Source organism: Mercurialis annua, linkage group LG2, assembly GCF_937616625.2.
Source record: "Mercurialis annua linkage group LG2, ddMerAnnu1.2, whole genome shotgun sequence".
In the NCBI taxonomy this organism is placed as follows: Eukaryota; Viridiplantae; Streptophyta; class Magnoliopsida; order Malpighiales; family Euphorbiaceae; genus Mercurialis; species Mercurialis annua.
In genome coordinates this window covers 53,647,605-53,665,942 of record NC_065571.1, presented here as the reverse complement: position 1 = coordinate 53,665,942, position 18,338 = coordinate 53,647,605, and the positions used below count along the sequence as shown (strand labels likewise).

At 32.1% G+C, this 18,338-nt stretch overlaps 3 protein-coding genes across 7 annotated transcripts; 1 reads left to right on the top strand and 2 right to left on the bottom strand.

Annotated features, from left to right (window-relative positions):
- Positions 1 to 3,114: 3,114 nt before the first annotated feature.
- On the top strand, positions 3,115 to 5,958 carry LOC126668940 (protein phosphatase 2C 77-like). Of its 2 annotated transcripts, XM_050362198.2 has the most exons (5): positions 3,115 to 4,252; positions 4,345 to 4,665; positions 4,770 to 4,875; positions 5,056 to 5,180; positions 5,354 to 5,466. In XM_050362198.2, the coding sequence occupies exons 1-5, from the start codon at positions 3,518 to 3,520 to the stop codon at positions 5,366 to 5,368; spliced, it is 1,302 nt and encodes a 433-aa protein (XP_050218155.1). In that variant the 5' UTR covers positions 3,115 to 3,517; the 3' UTR covers positions 5,369 to 5,466. The 2 variants fall into 2 exon arrangements, with proteins under 2 accessions (XP_050218155.1, XP_050218154.1); XM_050362197.2 differs by lacking the exon at positions 5,056 to 5,180 and having other exon boundaries at positions 3,121 to 4,252; positions 5,354 to 5,958.
- Positions 5,884 to 10,599, bottom strand: LOC126668941 (mitogen-activated protein kinase kinase 2). 2 transcript variants are annotated; one of them, XM_050362200.2, is made up of 9 exons: positions 10,261 to 10,599; positions 10,079 to 10,163; positions 9,534 to 9,668; positions 8,758 to 8,982; positions 8,459 to 8,641; positions 8,093 to 8,316; positions 7,888 to 7,933; positions 7,667 to 7,764; positions 5,884 to 6,140 (listed from the first exon to the last, which is right to left on the bottom strand). In XM_050362200.2, exons 1-8 carry the CDS (start codon positions 10,344 to 10,346, stop codon positions 7,675 to 7,677), a joined length of 1,074 nt encoding a protein of 357 aa, XP_050218157.1. In that variant the 5' UTR covers positions 10,347 to 10,599; the 3' UTR covers positions 5,884 to 6,140; positions 7,667 to 7,674. The 2 variants fall into 2 exon arrangements, with proteins under 2 accessions (XP_050218157.1, XP_050218156.1); XM_050362199.2 differs by lacking the exon at positions 5,884 to 6,140 and adding an exon at positions 6,798 to 7,157.
- Positions 10,600 to 13,614: 3,015 nt separating this feature from the next.
- Positions 13,615 to 15,586, bottom strand: LOC126667061 (pre-mRNA cleavage factor Im 25 kDa subunit 1). 3 transcript variants are annotated; one of them, XM_050360024.2, is made up of 7 exons: positions 15,317 to 15,586; positions 15,181 to 15,226; positions 14,937 to 15,021; positions 14,753 to 14,820; positions 14,591 to 14,677; positions 14,397 to 14,507; positions 13,615 to 14,142 (listed from the first exon to the last, which is right to left on the bottom strand). In XM_050360024.2, the coding sequence occupies exons 1-7, from the start codon at positions 15,478 to 15,480 to the stop codon at positions 14,071 to 14,073; spliced, it is 633 nt and encodes a 210-aa protein (XP_050215981.1). In that variant the 5' UTR covers positions 15,481 to 15,586; the 3' UTR covers positions 13,615 to 14,070. The 3 variants fall into 3 exon arrangements, with proteins under 3 accessions (XP_050215981.1, XP_050215982.1, XP_050215980.1); XM_050360025.2 differs by having other exon boundaries at positions 14,928 to 15,021; positions 15,395 to 15,585; XM_050360023.2 differs by having other exon boundaries at positions 14,928 to 15,021; positions 15,317 to 15,583.
- Between the last annotated feature and the right edge of the window lie 2,752 nt (positions 15,587 to 18,338).

The window sequence follows — 18,338 nt, the reverse complement described above, 5'->3', positions numbered from 1 at the left end:
TTTTCATAGCTTTTGTTTATGAGATCCTTCATTTTAAAATTATGACAGTAGTTAAACTTCAAATCCAAGTTCATTGTTATTTTTAAATTTTGAGGAAAGCCGAGTTCATTTTGATGTTGATTAAAAAAGCTCATCTTTTTTCTTTAGGCCTAATCACTCAAAAACCCCTCACCTTTAAACTTTTTTTCAATTCCACCCCGACGTTGAAAATTTGTCAATTTTACCCACTTTTGAATTTTCCGTTTTCAATTGTACCCTAATATTTTAATTTTTGTTAATTTTTTTACTTAAATGATGAAATCATTCAATTAATTAAGTCTAAACATGAAATTAAATTCTTTTTTATTTAAAAAAGTACAAATAAGTCCATTATTTTTAAAAACTAACTAAAAACCATAATCAAATTAACACTAATTTAAATTCTTAATTAATTTAACTAAATTTAAATAAATTTTAAAAATATACAATTAATATATGCGAGACATGGATAATGTTTTAAACAAATTTCCAAACGCAAAAGACGTTAATTTAATTTTTCAGGGTACAATTGAAACACAAAAATGAAAAATAGGGTAAAATTGACAAATTTTTAACATCAGGGTATGATTGAAAAGGGGCTAAAAGGTCGGGGGTTTTTAAGACATTATGCCTTTTCTTTATACAAGAAGTTACATGATTTTTATGAATAAAAATATTATATAGCCATACTCAATGAAGTGTTGCCAAGGCATATGATCCTTTTAAAAATTATTTCTTCAGAATTGGATGTAGTAAAATAAGTAGACTACTATTTACTGCCCCAAATTACTACCCACTGCCCAAGTTTTGACTGAAATGCCCCTATCATATTTTCAATTCAAAAACAAAAAAACAAAAATCCTCTCAACTCAAAAATCTCTCAAACTCAACTTAAAATCACGACAATAACCGGAGCCGATTTATGTCGCAATCGACGGGAAATAAAAGACGGGAACCTCCGATAATTAATTTTTTTTGTTTTTAACTGTTTTAATAAAAAAAAATTATTTTATTTTTTTTAAGGGCCGCCTGGCGATGGCGATGGCCCTGTGCACCATCGCCTAGCGATGGCGATGGTGCACAGGGACAATCGTCCCCGGGGACGAATATCCCAGTGGACCATCGCCAAACAATGGCGATGGCGCCTACGGGCCATCGCCAGACGATGACGATGGCCCATAGGCGCCATCGCCATTGTTTGGCGATGGTTCACTGGGACGATGGCCCTTAAAAAAATAAAAAATTTTTTTTTTTTATTAAAACAGTTAAAAATGAAAAACATTAATTACCGGAGGTTTCCGTCTTTTATTTCTCGTCGATTGCGACATAAATCGGCTCCGGTTATCGTCGGGATTTTAGGTTGAGTTTGAGAGATTTTTGAGTTGAGAGGACTTTTGTTTTTTTGTTTTTGAATTGAAATTATGTTAGAAGCATTTCAGTCAAAATCTGGGCGGTGGGTAGTAATTTGGGGCGGTGAATAGTAAACCCCTAAAATAATGTATACATTAAATTGAAGACAAAAGGAAAAATTTAACAAAAGAATGGGCGGCGGATAAGAAGAAAAGGAGAAAAGATACGCGAGGCACGAAATCATATGTGGGGGTTAAAACAAGGAATGAGAGAGAGTGTCAGTGCATGTACCTAAATCTAACCGGTGTCTTCAAAATCTAATCGTTAGCTGAGTTAAATGGGTTCAACTATTGATTCAATTATTGGCTCATTGAGTTAAATAAAAGGATTTAAGTTGCAAATTTTCCCTTCAACTTGTAAGCAATGGGTAATTAATATATAAATAAATTTTGTGAATAAATTAGTCCTAAATTTAATAATTATGAACAATTAATTCCATTTAGGCAAATTAGTTTACAAATTGAAGGGTTAAATTGTCAAAATGTGATTAATTGCTTAATATATATGTTTTTATTGTTATATTTTAATCTTGTTTTTTGATATATCTATCTTTGATAAAAAAAAAAAAACTTAAGGCTAGTTTCACTCATTGATGAAAATTCTGTTTTAAGCAAGATTCGAACCGAACTAATCTCTGATTTATCAGTTCAGTTGAACCGGCTGGTCTGATTTAGTTGTTAAATTAAAACACCAAATCTAACAAGGTAGAAGTTGTGGAACTGAATCAGTTCTCAACTTCCAATAAGCTGACACCTCACTTAGTTTTGGTGACCAACACTCCGCATTTTCTGACAAACCGTCCACCTTTACGTGCCTCTTCTATACTGGTTTTTGACTCCATCCATTGTTTTTTTTCCACCCAATAGCATTAAAAAAAGAAACAGTCAAATGCTAAAATTTCTTTTCTTAATTAACAGATAATTTTTACCTTATTAATTAGTAATATAAATGGCATATAAATTTGAGTTATTAATTATATTGTAATATCAAAACTTTTTATTTGTAATTAGTAATATATGTATAATTATACTTACAAACTAATAATTACAATAGTGTTTGTATTATTGTGTCTATAATATATAACATTAGTCTAGGATACAGCAATTGAATTAAAAAAGTTTATTAACTACTTATTGAGAATAACTTATGAATTTAAAGTCATTTAGTCAAAAAAGTTAAAAGAAATAGTTAAATGCTTTTACTATAGATGTTAAAAAAATTAAATTAAATGTTAGATTGGTATCAAACACTTCCTTAGAAATCCATCATTTTAAAGCAATCCCAGGTCACTACAACTCTTATATAATTTTGATAATATATAGTAATTTTAATTAATTCAATAGCAGCATGAAACATGCAACATACCCAGATTAAAAAATTAAATATTTTTCATCCCTACAAACAATGAATCTAATAATAATATGTCACACTAAAATACTATTAAATTTATGAATCACGGATCAGATGATTACAGACTGCAACATACTATGTATGCCGTTTCAACTCAATAAATCAAGTTCATGCACAATATTATTTCTGAATATTTATATCTCTAACTTTATTCCAAAATCGACACGTGTGTTTTCCTATTATTTTTTATTAATTTTTTAAAATGATGACGTGTTTTTTTAACTTTCTTTCTAGCTAAAAAGGTTCTAGTTTGGCAACTTTCTCTTCTCGTGCATTGTTTCTTGAATTCGTAAGCAATTCTTTCAATTTATGTTTTTGTTTGCATTCTCTTTTTTCTTCAATTTCCCAAGAACTTGTTCAAAGTTCATTGTTGCAGAGTATAATTTTATTGTTGTATTTCTTTATTTTTATTACTAATGCCAAGACTGTATATATTTTTGGGGAATTCAGAGGCTGAGATCAATTGCTTTTGATTCAAGAAATCTGAGTTTTTAGTTTATATTCTTGATTTTCAAATAAATTCTGATTTGATCAATTCAGCTTTTTGATTATAACCCACAAAAGTTAATCAAAAAGGGTCTGTTGGGTCGTCTTCAGATAGAGATAGAAATCATTAGTTTTTTGTTTGGTTTTTAAGGCAAATTTGAGATTATTTATAGTTACAACTGAAGTGAAATCAATGGAGGAGCTATCTCCTGCTATTGCAGTGCCGTTTAATCTAGATAAAGTGTCAGTGATCTGCAATAAGTCACCGGTGACAGCCCACAGAGAAATTAATTGTGGGCTGAAGCGTACGGCAGATATGGCAAACTTGAAATCAAACCCTGTAAGGAAGATAAATCCAACCTATGATTCTGTAACTTGTAGATTTGAAGGTTGTAGTGGTGATAGTTCATTGCCTGGAGTTGATCAGGTGAGTTCTAGAGGAACTCTAGATGGGCAATGTGGGGATGATCCATTAGTTGAAAATTTGTGTTCTCAATCTGTAGGTGTTGATTGTAACAGTACCTGTCGCGGAGAATTTCCGGGTTTAGATTCGAATTCCAGTAGAGATCCGTTAGATGTCGAAAGAAGTGATGGTAATTTCGGATCAATTATCGATAGAGATGATACTGTTTCTGTTTCTGCTGCGGCGCATAGTGATGGTAGGAATGGCTATTGTTGTGATCCAACATTATGTGATTTGCCTCTTGAAGAAAAGGTTTATGAATTGGAAAATGTTCCGATCTGGGGCTCTACATCTATATGTGGAAGGAGACCTGAGATGGAAGATGCATTTGCTGGTGTGCCTAATCATTTGCAAGTTCCAGCTCAAATGCTGATGGATGATCATGGTTTGAGTGACCTGAAAAAGAAAGCCGGTTGCTTTTCTGCGCATTTTTTCGGTGTTTACGACGGACATGGTGGCTCTCAGGTATGTTTAATACCATTCAGGCCTTTCCTTTGTTGTTCAGGCCTTTCCTAGGCTTAAAGGTAAATTAACATAGCTATTTATTTCTGTTGTAGGTCGCTAACTATTGCAGTAAGCGCATTCATGTGGCTTTAGCTGAGGAGCTAGAATTTGCAAAAGCAAATATCTCTGATGGATGCATTAATGACAATTGGCAAGAGAAATGGGAGAAAGTTTTCTCTAATTGTTTCGTAAAAGTCGACGAGGAGACTGCCGGATCAAGTAATGACAGTGAGGCTATAGCCCCTGAAACTGTTGGTTCTACTGCGGTTGTCGCTGTTGTTTGTCCGACTCATATTATAGTTGCAAATTGCGGCGACTCAAGAGCAGTTCTGTGTCGTGGAAAAACGGCTATGCCGATGTCAGTAGATCACAAAGTAAGGCAGTGATTCCTTGTTTTAACAATAATTTCCCAGGAAAGTTGCAGTTAGCAAATTTCAAAGAGATAAGTCTCCTAATCAACTTTATATTTTGCTTATAGCCGGATAGAGAAGATGAATGTGCAAGAATCGAGGCTGCAGGAGGCAAGATTATACAGTGGAATGGTGCACGTGTTCTTGGTGTTCTTGCAATGTCAAGATCCATAGGTATGCATCTACATATTCCTCGACTTCTGTTAATGGTATCCTGTGTGTTGCACAAAAATGTATCAAATCCTATGCATACGCTTATTGTTTCTGTTTTAGAAACTTATTGGCGTTTCGGAGTTGCATAAGCATTTCTGTTTATGGAAATGCTTCTGAAACTCCAAAATTGTATATTTGTAGTTTATTTTTGGAAGCATCGTAAAGATCAACTAGCGAGATTTTTTAAACGATGCATACGGAGAGGTCCACTAGAACTTGTAGATGATAAATATTTTTCGGAACATGAAGTGATATTTTCGAACTCCGTCCGTAACTCACTACAGGCTAAAAAAATATAATTCCGCCATTTTCTGTCTCAATATTTTCTGTTTCTGTGCATCATAACGGGTATCCACCACAGGGATAGAGAGATTAGATATCTGCATGCTGTTGCCTTCAATTCCAATTCTGTGAATAATCTAGATTTTGCTCTGCTCAGGTGACAGATACTTGAAACCATGGATTATTCCAGATCCAGAAGTAATGTTTGTTCCGCGAGCAAAAGAAGATGAATGCCTTATCTTAGCGAGTGATGGATTGTGGGACGTGATGACGAATGAAGAGGCGTGCGACATTGCGAGAAGAAGAATCCTTCTCTGGCATAAGAAATACGGTGACACTTTATTAGCAGCAGAGAGAGGCGAAGGAGTTGATCCCGCTGCTAAAGCCGCAGCGGAATACCTCTCGGGGCTCGCTCTTCAAAAGGGAAGCAAAGATAATATCACTGTCACTGTGGTGGACTTAAAATCTCAGAGGACATTCAAGAGAAAAACTTGATAGTAAGGTCATCCACTGATACATATATATGATAATATGTATAATATAAAATGAGAAAAAGAGTTGTTTCGGTTTACAAACCTGCGTCGCAGAATTAAATAGATCCAATTTGTTTAGTTGACGCTTAGATAGATATAAATGATCCAAATTTAGATGAAAAAATTAAGAAAAATTGGATCTATTTAAACTGAATGAAAGAAAGTGGACCTAATTGGTCCTGCTACGTAAGTTTGTGAATTGAAATGGTCATTCTTTCTATTACAGTAATAGCTTGTTTTAGCCTGTCAAATTTTTTATTCAGGCTAAACTTAATTCCTCTAATTTCATAATGTATACAAAAACTCTATGCAAAGAATATCTTCTTTTTCACTGGACATCAATGCCTTTGATCAAAAAATCCTCATCAGGCAGCAAGTCCAACCAACAAGTGTTCGAATATCCAAAAATAACTGTGGCAAAAATAAAAACTTTTTAGAAAATAAATATAAAAATTATTCTATAAAACATAAAAAAATTCGATTAGATTGAGACTGGTGGAGTATTAAATTCCTCGTAAAAAATTTAATTTCTTAATTGCATCATTAGTTTTTGCCGTTTGCTATTATATAGTATTGGTATTTGACTATGCTAATCTTGAAATTTATTAATTGTAAAACATATATATATTCAAATGAATAAATACAACGTGTTTTAATAAGATGAATATGATACAACTGAAAAATGGAATGGAACATCATGCAGGTTATATGGCATAGGTTCCAATTCCATAAGTTGGTGTACATTAGAAGCAGGTTTGGTATTATTTTCGTCAAAAATACTTGCATGCTTGAATTCTAATTTATTTGTATTCAATAGCTTTAAATAAATTGAATAGTTTTCATCTTTCCATTTTTAAAATTTAAAACATTCAAATGTCAAATTTTAAAAGAAATAGCATATGCTGTACCCGCGCAATATCGAGTCGTGCAATTAAGAAAAGATTATGGATGTTAAATGGTCGAAAAGAAACAATGCATTTCGTTTGATTCAATATGGTATTATATATACAAAAAAAATTATGATTCTTAACACAAACTGAACCAAACCGACTACTGTTATACTGCATATACAAAGCATTTAAAAGTGAAATTTTATCATAATCATGCATAGAAACATAGTGTAGCTAACAGCCGAGTCACAAGTTATTTTGGGGGATGACGGTGAAATTGGATATAGCAAAGCAGCATTTTTCTGCTAATTATCCTATTAAATTATTAATACAAAATGCATTCCCCAAAAAACATAAGCTCTCATTTCTACAGCTTCTGTTCGTCGCGTGACGAACGAATATTTTGGTAGGATGTTAATGGTGCTCTTTAGAGCCCGGGACTTGTCATTGTAATGGATGCAAGCACTTTATATGGCAGCTTAAAACCTTACCAAGTCTTCCAAATATTTCATGCAGCTTAAATTATCTCACATTTTATCTGTTTACAGTAGTAAAAGTAATCATGATTCATATTATACCTTAACGGAAAAATCAATACTAACAACATTTGTAGTTCAAGAATTCTTATGTAAGCCTAGTTCGCCGCGTAGAATTATCAATCATACATTAGTTGCGTGACAAGTATTATAATTGAATGTAATTAACCAATTAATATATATCACAGTAATTAGTGACATCAAGAAATAGAAGTTGATTTTCATTTTCGGTTTTAACTTGTAAAACATCTCCTCTTTTTTTTAAAAAAAAACATTCTTTTATAAGCAATAAAATGCAATCCACATTGCATAAGAAAGGAGCAGATGATATATATGGTCGAATCTGTTAATCTATCTAGAAGAATGAACATTATGGATAAAATCTCATTATGCAAGAAGCTTCGTCAAATAGAAAACAACTGATTCTCAACGGGATGGAGTGAAAGTCACATTAGCATAAGATAATACACTTTCTACTACATGATTTAAAAGAAAAACGAGATGGACATACCAGAAGTTTCAAAAGGTTGCAAGAGGAGAGCCTGTATTAGTGAAGTAAGATGACAGATCTACATGCAGGTCGTCATACATGTTCATGAATGGATGTGCCTGGTTTTTAAATAAAAGTATTTAGCAGAATAAGGTCAGATTTAGAAGTGTCTAGCCAGTATATATCTGATATATTACTGGATTCCAAACTTAAGGGGACAAAAGAGAACTAGTTTCACATACCATAAGCTCATGAGCTGAATGTCTGTTGTTTGGATCCTTCTGCACACTAAAAGAGAATATAGAATCCAACATGGGAATTAGTACACCTTACAAATTTTAGCACTGTCTAGGCTGAATGAGCAAATTACGCAAGAGGATAATACTAAATAGAATCCTCGACAAACTATAGAATTATAATTTTTTTAGGAAAAAAAAGTCTCTTTACCATGAAGATATGAATGAACAGAACTCGGGAGAAAATTGATCAGAAGGTGCAGAAGGTTGTGGTTGCTCAACAACAGCTTCCATAAGTTCATAAAAACTGTCCCAGTCTTCATTCTGCTCTGGAGGGGAATATGGGAATTTACCAGTTGCACACTCCAGTAATACCAAACCTAGGCTCCAAATATCGCTTTTGCTGCCATACTTTTTTCCGCTGATTCTCTCAGGCTACAAAACACAATCACCAATCAACAAGAATCAAAATACAAGCAGCGCCACTATAAATAGTAACTTCATAGCATCAGAATATGGAAAGATTCTTGCTAAAGAGAATATTCATCAGCTTTCACATGTAAAATTACATACTTACAGACATATAGTTGTATGTACCAACAAATGTATGAGCTAGCCCTGAGGTGCTTGCCATTATTGTACTCACACCAAAGTCGGTAATCTTGACTTCTCCTGTATGATTTATCAATAAATTTGAAGGTTTCATGTCCCTATGGATAATGTGCTTTTCATGATGAAGATACAATAAACCCTTGAGCACCTGAAGCAATAGGAAAAAAGAATATAGAGAACCCTTGAGAACAAAGCGTAAGGTAGCTACTGCCTACTGTTAATAACCAAGACTCGTAAGTTGCATGATTTTCAAATTACTTTCACCTGCTTACAGATAGCTGCAATATATTCTTCTGGAATTGTTTTAACTTTCTTCAGAAGATCAGCCAAAGATCCTCCATCCATGTATTCTAAGATAATTGAAATGGCACCATTGTCATAGAAAGACTGGTAACACGTGACAACATATGGACATTGTGATGATTGATTAATTTTTAATTCCTGGGCAATAGCTTTCCTTGCATTCTCCTCAATGTTCATCTGTATAACCTGAAGAACAACACCACCACCACCACAAAATTCAAGACAATACGGAGCAGCCGTGTAAATCTCATGACGTAGATATAAAGTAGAAACAAATACTAAAGGCAACTATTCATTTTAAACCACCTGTTTAATCTGAAAGGATAATTTGAAAAGCAATCAAGTAAAATATAACCACTAATCCAAATATAAGAACATAAAGGCGTAGGGGCTGATGGAACAAAAATGCTAGTGTGCTGTTTATTAAAGTTGTTGTTGCACCAATGCCTATTAAAAGCAATTCGCTTAAATCATACAGGAAACACCATGAAGGTCTCCAATTTTCTTTTCTTATTACCATTTGAATCTAGAATCTATTTTCACCATTAAAGAAGATAGATATCCATAAGTAAACTGTGATTAAAGCCCAACCATACGCACCTTCTAATATATGATGTCAATGACACTAACGTAGATCAATGATAACAGCTCGAGGACGGATCTTCTCTTTAAGTGTGTGTGTGTATAAATGATGGGATAGTAGAGGAAAATGAGATTAAAGCCTCAATGAACCATACCTTTAATGCAAAGAATTGGCCGGTCCATTTGTGCTGCACCAACTGAACAGTTCCACTACTTCCTTTCCCAATTACCTTAATGGTGTCTACGTCTGCTAAACTCAACTGGTTGTCCGACGGCTTGATAGGTGGCGGCTGAAGACAGGCATCCACATTAGAAACAAACAAGCTATTCAGTAACCACAGCAGAATTATATAAATTTGATCAACTTTTGCTCCTCAATTAGTCTCTCTTTTCAATGAGATTTAGAATACAATAATTCATATGTCCATTCAAGAATTAGCAAATAAGAAGCTAAAACATTGAGGAAAATGATCAATGAAGGTTAGCTTAAAAAATAAATTTTACTTTAATCTAAAATAACAACAAAAAATTAACAAAAAATCCATGCAAATATAGACATTGAAAATTCAAACATGCCGATCCACAATTTAACCTAAACCAAATTAAATTTCCAAAAGAATTCCAACATCTATTAATTCTCAAAACAACATGAGTTTAGCAACGACATTAGGCAAATATTTCTTAACTGAATAAAACTTACAGCTTCAGGTTCAGTTTGAGAGACAATACGAACACCGTCGCGATTAACAAGCAGATCGCCGTCCACAAAAGTACCGCTCTGAGTTCTGTCACCGATCCGAACCAATCGTTAGCCAAAATAAACAAAAAATAATTAACATTAACATTACATAAAATTGAAAATGAGAAAATTAAGAGACTCACAAGAATTTAGCGAACGATTCTTCATCAGGAGACGGAAGCGAAAGCTTGAGCTTCATATTAGGGTTTATACCTCCTTTCTTCATCATTACGATCCAAATAAATCAACCGGATAATTTTTTTTTGGCAAATTTTTAAAATGAAAATGTTCTTAAATTTGATAATTTTTTCAAGAAACGCTATTTATTGAGTCGTTGGTGGAGAAAGACTTAAAAATAAACAGTCGCCTCCATTACAGTCACGGTCACAGAAGCCAGAAGCTGTGAACAGAGATGCTGAATTTTCCGTTTACTTTTCCTGGTTTACTCACTCGCGCCTTTTTTTCCTCTTACTAATTTGACTGTTCTTAATGGAAAATTAGTATTTTTATCTAGCTTCTCAATTTTATTCTTTTTATAATTTTTTAGATGATGTATTTATTATTATACAATCTATTAAGATAAATAAGACTTTTAATATTTAAATTATTTATTAAAATAAAAACAGAAGGCGATCTGCAATTTAAAACACTAAAAATAGTAAGGTGAGAGCATCTCCAAAAAACTCTTTAAAATTGCCAAACTATTTGATTTAGAGAGTTTGACAATAAATTAAAACTCCAATAGACTATCTATTTTGTAAATTTAAAGAAGAGGGTGAAAATGGCTCTCCAGATGTAGAAAGTCATTTTCACTCTCTAATTCAAATCTAAAAAAATCAAATTTTAAATTTCAAAATATAAATTAGTTAGTTTTATTTTAAAATATAATATTAATTATTTTTAATATAAAAACTGAATAAATAAATAAATTTAAATAAAAATAAATTTATATAATTAATATATATTATTAGTATTACTTTTTGTAAAAATTAAATTAAATAGAAATATTATTATTAAAAAAATCATTAAATTAATGTTATTAATATTTGATATTTTTATTATTATCTGTAAAAAATTAAAATTAAATTTAAAGCGCTTATTGGAGTAAAAATAAAAATAGCACTCTCTATTTTAAAGATGCTCTTTATTTTACTAAAGATACTCTTTAAAATAAAAAGCATCATTAGAGATGCTCTGACCTATCTGGGACGGGTGTGATATACATTTTGCAATCATAACTTTTTAATAAAAACTATTAAGATTATATTTTATCTATTTTAAAAAAAAACTCTTTATTTTCTAGAACTAATTTTAAAACTATACACGTTAATTTTAGTAGAATTTGAAGTGAATATAACCAATTCTATAAAAATAATCTTTCAAATAGTGATGAAACTACACAAAATGACATGATTTTGAAAGTTGAAAATGCAATAAAGATGAGGAAAAACTAAATGAAATTTGGTATCTTAAAGGCAAGTTGCATTAATGAGAATTTGGAGTATTCTCCATTAAACTTGTATTCCCCTTTCTCCTCTCACAAATTATACTGAAAATGTCATATTCCTATGTAGAACTATCATAAATTAATGGAGAGCGAGGACCATATGTTTTTGACCAAAATTGATAGACACTAAAATATTTGTACGAAAATTACAACAAATCCTCACACAAACAAAACCCTTGGTGAGAAAATAAATTCCCATCCTCTCCTACTTTTCAAACTACTAAGCTTTACTGATTTTCTATCCTTTTCTCATACTTTTCAAATTCTAATATTAAATGATTTACATCGTTTTCTTATTACCAATAGCTAAGAGAGGTCTATAATGGATCGGACTAGACAAGTATCAAAATTATCGTCGACATTAAAAGACCGTTCAAGAGCTTGAACTTTTAAGTGAATTGAATTAACATGATATGAAAACATCTATGCTCGAGAGATCTAAAGTTACATCAATATCAGTCATCATTTGATTAATTAAAAATAAACTACAAGGTGAAATAAATCAGCATACTTATTTATTTACGCTTTAAATACAATACATCTACATACGGAAATGTTTAAAGCAATGTTATCGTTGGAGCTTCATCCAATACCAGCTTAGAACTTTTGGTGTGGTTGAATTGGTTATTTGATGGTAAGAAATTTGAAATTTTCCTTCAGTTAGATGTTCGAATGCTGATGCAAGTCAATGAAGTGAATTTTGCCGATTGCTTCGGCATTTCGGTTAATGCCATGAAGTCAACAATGAGAAAGAAAATGTGTGTGAAACTGTAAACTTACCAGTCAGTTCACACAAAACAGACCAGCCATCATAATAGAATATCTAAGGCCAAATGTTGTAAAAAGGTCAAACTTTTCATAAAAGTTTTACAAAAGTCGCGACCTTTCAATTTTGTCAATTTTGGCCAATTGGTTTCAATTGTGGTCAACAATTTGCCTATGTAACGCTTACGTGTCATGCACATATATTGAAAGGTCAGGACTTTTGTGAAACCAAACAATCCATTTTTGGCCAAAATCGATAAAATTGAAAAGTCGGAACTTTTGTGAAACCTGATAATCAGTTTTTGGCCAAAATCAACAAAATTGAAAGGTCAGGACTTTTGTAAAACTTTTGTGATAGGTTTGGCCTTTTTACGACATTTGGCCAATATCTAAAACAAACTCTTAAAAATAATAAAACAGTCCCCTGAAAATTAAATTGGACATCTAAAAATTCTTCAGCAACTCCACTTATCAAATTATAGAAACCATTCAGCTTAATCAAAGCTAACTCGGCATAATTTCTAAACAACCTTACTTTATGTTAGGTAAAGTGGTTACTACGGCCTGGACAGCTGTTAGACTACCAAGCACGCGTATATGCACATACACATGATCAAACAGAAGAGCCTCATAAGCAGTGGCGTAGCCAGGAAGTTTAACCCATGGGCGCACTGTGAGGGACGACACCTAATTGACGATTTCCATACTAACCATGATGGAGCTCAGATTCAAAACTTTTTGTCCGAGGAAATCAAACTTTCTGTCTGAGGAATTTTTTTGTCTCCAACCACATCTAACCAGAGCGGGCGCAAGGGGTCCACCCGTGAGTGGCTCCGCCACTGCTCATAAGTATTTGAATATACAAAAGAAAAAAGCAATTGTAGAGTACTCCAGGCGGCCAAGGTACAAATTGCCTACAGGCTACAGCCAGTCTGTCAATATCTGGCTGCTAGGACATTAACAGTCATTTACACGACCACCTGGCTCACATCATTTGTAGATGACTCATAGTCCTACGTGGTGGACTACGTTCACCTAAGAATTTCTCCTTAGATAGGCCAAAATTATGATAACTATAAGAAGTTCATCAAAGAACTAAGCAACATGCTCAATACAATTCAGAAAGACTAAAAGCACAAAAAATTTAGTCAAGAAATATCTCACCATTGAATTCCAGGGCTGCAATTCAAGAAGTTCCGAGTTTTCACACAAACATTGACAAATATGAAATAATCAACTTTTCTTGTTCATTATATTTAAACAATAGTAAGTCAATAACAAAGCCAAACCCACAGAAATAAGTACATGTTAAGTTGGGTTTAAATATCGTACGATTCCGAATTTTATTAGTCGATAGATAAAAGGACGGAAAAGAGGACTACAAAAAAGGAAGATACTTCAGTGCAACATTAAAGTTTTAGCACATAATTTTGACATTGAAGCATCTAAGAAAAAAAAAAAGTGGCACCTGTACATATATATATAACATGTATGTTTTTTTTGTTCAAATTACACAGCACCACCACTCACTATATGTAAGAATCTTTTCCTTATACAATGTGTATATCAAAATTACTGAACAGACGTATATGAACCAGAAACGAGCCTTTTTCTGATAAAAAGCATAAAGGTCTCATCTTACTTACTTTACAGCCGCTCAATCACAAGGGAGACGCCTAACTCAGAAATTGATTATGTTGAAGGAGAACTTTGAAAGCAGTTGCGGCACTCCTGAAATTACTTGTCCATATGTCTACAAAATGAAACAATCAAATCATATCACATATGAAAAATCACCTTGAAATCAAACCTTAGTATATATTGCATTTAGATGCATTTTGTTGATAGCATCTGAAATTCACAAAACTCAGCGCATCAATAACGTATATAAAGTTCACAGCGGCCATTAAGGACTACAACATTGGATTGATCGAGGCTCAACTGGCGCTCGGCAGCTAAATACCCAAATTACCACTAATATCTGGAAACACTGATAAAGAAGTGTACCTTAGGATTTTCATAAAGCTGGCACAATGGAACAGCAAGCAGTTTAAGGTTCTTAGGTACAATGAATTTACAGCTCACCGGTAACCTCACAAGGAAGACTTTCGTGCATTCCTATAGAAACATACAAACAAGGTACGTAAATAGTCTCCAAAATGAGAAACAATACTATATGGGAGCAGTTTCAATAGAATCACCTTAGGTTTTTTTACAGTTGGAGGCAAGTATGGATACAATAAAGTTTCGAAGTCGGGCTTCCACCACTTCCCAAGACATTCCCCAACCTAAAAAATTTAGATTAAAAGATGTAATTTGCGCAAAATCGCAATCATAACGCCCTGAAACAAGCAACTAATTACCTCCCAATCAGTTTGATCTTCATTTGCAGAGAGTTTTCTTGCCAGCTTACGTTTCAATCCACCAATATCTACATAATCCAATTTGTAAAAATCCTATTTCAGCAAGTGCATGTCCTTTAATTGTAGATTTGCCTGACTAATTCATGTCAGTGCTTTAACAAAAAGTTGAGTTTACCTGATTCACCTGGTCTTAAACGACCTCCAGGAAGCTTAAAGATAGAATTTTTAACTTGCAGCACCAAAACATGAGGGTGTTTGAACAACTCAACCTGATTTAATAACATTACAACCTTTTCAATTCAGTAACATATGAACTCTGAAATTCAAATATATATTTCTTTAAACCGACTTTACACAAATTAAATCAAGAAAATGAAATAAAATATTTATAAAAAAAAAAACAGATATCATAAAACTAACTAACTAACCAGAATAACAGCCTCCACGCATGTCCTCAATCCATGAGCAAGATAGCTAATTTAAGCACAAAATCAAATGAAAATACGTAAATAAAGAAAAGCCATGAAATTAATTGAAACAAAGAAGAGAGATTAAAGAAGTAACTTGGATTTGATCCTCTGTAAACGATCATCTAAGTTCTCATCTCTGAGAGGAAGAGTGTCTTTTGATCCGAAGTAGTACCTACTGAGAGGGTATATATCTACGACGGAATCTTGATCACCGGCAGCTTCACGGTGGTTGTTATGAACAGGTACTTCTTCACACATATTTTAAAATTACTGAGAGTTAACAAGATGAAGATACTACTATGTCGGAGCTCAAAGAAATAGGAAGAAATAAATAGAGTAGAAGTAGAAGAGGGGAGAAGAAATAAGAAGAGAGAACGTGTCGTATGCTGTAGTAGAATGTCCAATTTATTTGAACTAAAACGTGTCGCTCCCCCGGGAAGGCGGATTTCTTGCTGCACTTACTAGCTCTGTTTTTTTTGGTGGGGCTTTTTCTATATTCTCTCCGTCGCATTCTAATTGACAAAATAACTATATTTCAATAACCAAAACAAATTAATAAATGATATAGAAAATTATTTATATACTCTTCTATTGATAATGGAGCTAATTAATGCTATTAGTATATATTAGTCAAATTTTCATTAAATATTCACCATTTTCCATAAAAGACATGATTTTAAATGAGGGTAAAGATGAAAAATTAAAGAATAAAATTATAGTTATGTTAGTTTTGTCAATTAGAATAGGACACCAAAAACTACATATTTTGTCAATTAGAGTGAGACGGAGGGAGTATTTAAAAGTGGCGGTTTAAAGCTTCTATTTCTTCTGTTTTTTTCTCAATGGTCGGATCATCGGCTGTGTATTGCTACTTTCTTTTTCTTTTTTTTAACTTGATCCCCTCTAAGAGAGGATAATTATTTTTTTAAACCTGATCTTAAAATAATTTTATTTATTGCTTCCTTCATCTTAAATTAATACGTGGTAGTCCGCACGAGTTTGGTCTAATGGTCTAAGTCTCAGTTATCTGAGCGCCAAAGATTGTGGGTTCGAACCCCGGCTGCGCTCTTTCTTAATATGGAGTGGTTGAGGTTGGATTGCTGGCCATTATAGCCCGGATTTATCAGGTATGTGGACTTGCAGGCGGTCCACATCCCGGGATTTGACAATTATATTGAGTTTCGGCTCAGTAGAGTGAGTTCTCTTCATAAAAAAAAATGGTAATTTTATTTTTTGTTTTAAATAATTGATAGTTTTTATTTTATATTTTTCATCCAATAAAAAAATATTATATAAATATAAATAAATATAAATTCATTCGTTTTATTAGATAAATAAAATTTTAAATATTTATATTTAGTATAAATTATCTGTTAATTTGAAATGTAGAGAATACTAATTTTTTGACATAAGTGCCAATTGTCCCAATTAATTTCATTTTGACAATTTATCCCCTTAATTTATAAGTTAATGCTTAATTATTTCTTAAATTGGTAATTTTTTCGTTCAATTTATAAACTAATTTTCTCATATAAAGTTAATTGCCCATAATTATTAAGTTCGTAATTTATTTGTCCATTAAATTATTTTATGTGTTAATTCTTAAAAGTTGAGGGGATAAAATTAACATTTAAGTCCTAATTTTTTGGATGAAAAAAGAGTAACTGTTTCTTTTCTGAAATCAAGAGAGTAGTAGTTAGATTAGATTCCAACCAATAAAGTTATTCTATGACTACTTTTTCTTATTAAAAGCTATCAAAAAAATTAATTGGGTTAAACATATTTTACATTCATTATAAAATACTAATAGTAAATACCATAGGTTATAATTTTTCACCAAAACTAAATATAGAGAGTCTACTCCTTGCATTTATTACTGTTGTGTGCCCATTAACGAATTATTAAGAGATCAACTAATAAAAACCAAACAATTTAACTTGATAACTTCACTAAAACTCTCTTTTCTCTCAAAGCAAACCGTAGCCGTCTAGAGTTTTTTTGTTATTTCTTCTCCGGCAGCTGTCAATAGTTTGATTTTGCTGTTGACGGTAGCCATCCCTTTACATATGTTAATTTAATTTCATAGATATAATAAATAGCCAATTCTTTTCCACTTTTTCTTGATAGATTAAGATTTATCAACGAAGCGCAATTCAATTATCAAGAAGCGGAGATAAATTGAAAATCATCAACAACAAAATGAAATCGTTTATGAGCTATATTAGGTTTATTTATTTTTCATTGTTTTTTTTTCTGAATGTTTTTTTTTGTCCTTTTTTTGTGAAAGGTTTGTTGTCCTTCCTCTGTGGAAGGTTTGCTGTCTTTTTTTTTTTATGAAAAAGTTATCAAGTGGTGGCTGAACCGGATGATGTGAGTTTGAGGGTGATGGGTGATGGATGAAGTTTGATCGAAGATAAATTGAAGACTGCATTTAATTAGCGAAACGGTTAATAATTAATTTTTGTTTTCGTAAGTAAGATCTGCGAATCAGACAGCATGTTGTCTGTTCCATGTCAGGTCATCGGGTTTCTTTTTCGAATTATCCCGAATTTCTTACAAATGTAACTGTTTCATATTCGATTTAATGAAATTTGATGAATTCCAAAAAAAAAGAGATCAACTAATTGTCGGCTCTTAAAAGTCAATTATCTCAACACTAAATATAAAAATCTAAAGAAGCCACAAAATATAACTAATGTAGTATAAAAATTTAATTAATTTTAATCTATTTATATAAAAATAAATTGATAATCCAAATTAAATTTTATTTATATAGATTTAATTATTAAATGAGTTGACTAATATTTAAATCTAAAAAATTAATAAAGTTAAAATATCAGAAGAATTAAAATTAAACAACAAAAATTCCAATCTAAAAAGTGTTACGGTAATCAATCCAATATCATATCATTGCTATCTTATTACGTGAGAATACCGTATTTGAATCTCTTATTACTTTGAAACCAAAAAAAGTTGAGTACTAAATTACTTTGATAGTCTTAATTAAATATAGAGGAAATTAGACGTAACACTTGATTAGTGAAAATAATCTCAAAATTACTTGATTAACTTTTTTTTTGCAACAGACATTTTTCTTTTTGATTTCAACACGTGTT

Excerpts from the sequence above, each read along its gene's own strand:
- LOC126668940 (XM_050362197.2), top strand. The coding sequence starts at position 3,518 with ATGGAGGAGCTATCTCCTGCTATTGCAGTGCCGTTTAATCTAGATAAA. Across the intron at positions 4,253-4,344 it reads ACGGACATGGTGGCTCTCAG|GTCGCTAACTATTGCAGTAA; the intron begins GTATGTTTAATA and ends TTTCTGTTGTAG. Across the intron at positions 4,666-4,769 it reads CGATGTCAGTAGATCACAAA|CCGGATAGAGAAGATGAATG; the intron begins GTAAGGCAGTGA and ends TTTTGCTTATAG.
- LOC126668941 (XM_050362200.2), bottom strand. The coding sequence starts at position 10,346 with ATGATGAAGAAAGGAGGTATAAACCCTAATATGAAGCTCAAGCTTTCG. Across the intron at positions 9,669-10,078 it reads CTCAAACTGAACCTGAAGCT|CCGCCACCTATCAAGCCGTC; the intron begins GTAAGTTTTATT and ends GCCTGTCTTCAG. Across the intron at positions 7,934-8,092 it reads TGTTCATTCATATCTTCATG|TGTGCAGAAGGATCCAAACA; the intron begins GTAAAGAGACTT and ends ATTCTCTTTTAG.
- LOC126667061 (XM_050360023.2), bottom strand. The coding sequence starts at position 15,480 with ATGTGTGAAGAAGTACCTGTTCATAACAACCACCGTGAAGCTGCCGGT. Across the intron at positions 14,508-14,590 it reads CAACTGTAAAAAAACCTAAG|GAATGCACGAAAGTCTTCCT; the intron begins GTGATTCTATTG and ends ATGTTTCTATAG. Across the intron at positions 14,143-14,396 it reads AGCTTTATGAAAATCCTAAG|ACATATGGACAAGTAATTTC; the intron begins GTACACTTCTTT and ends TTCATTTTGTAG.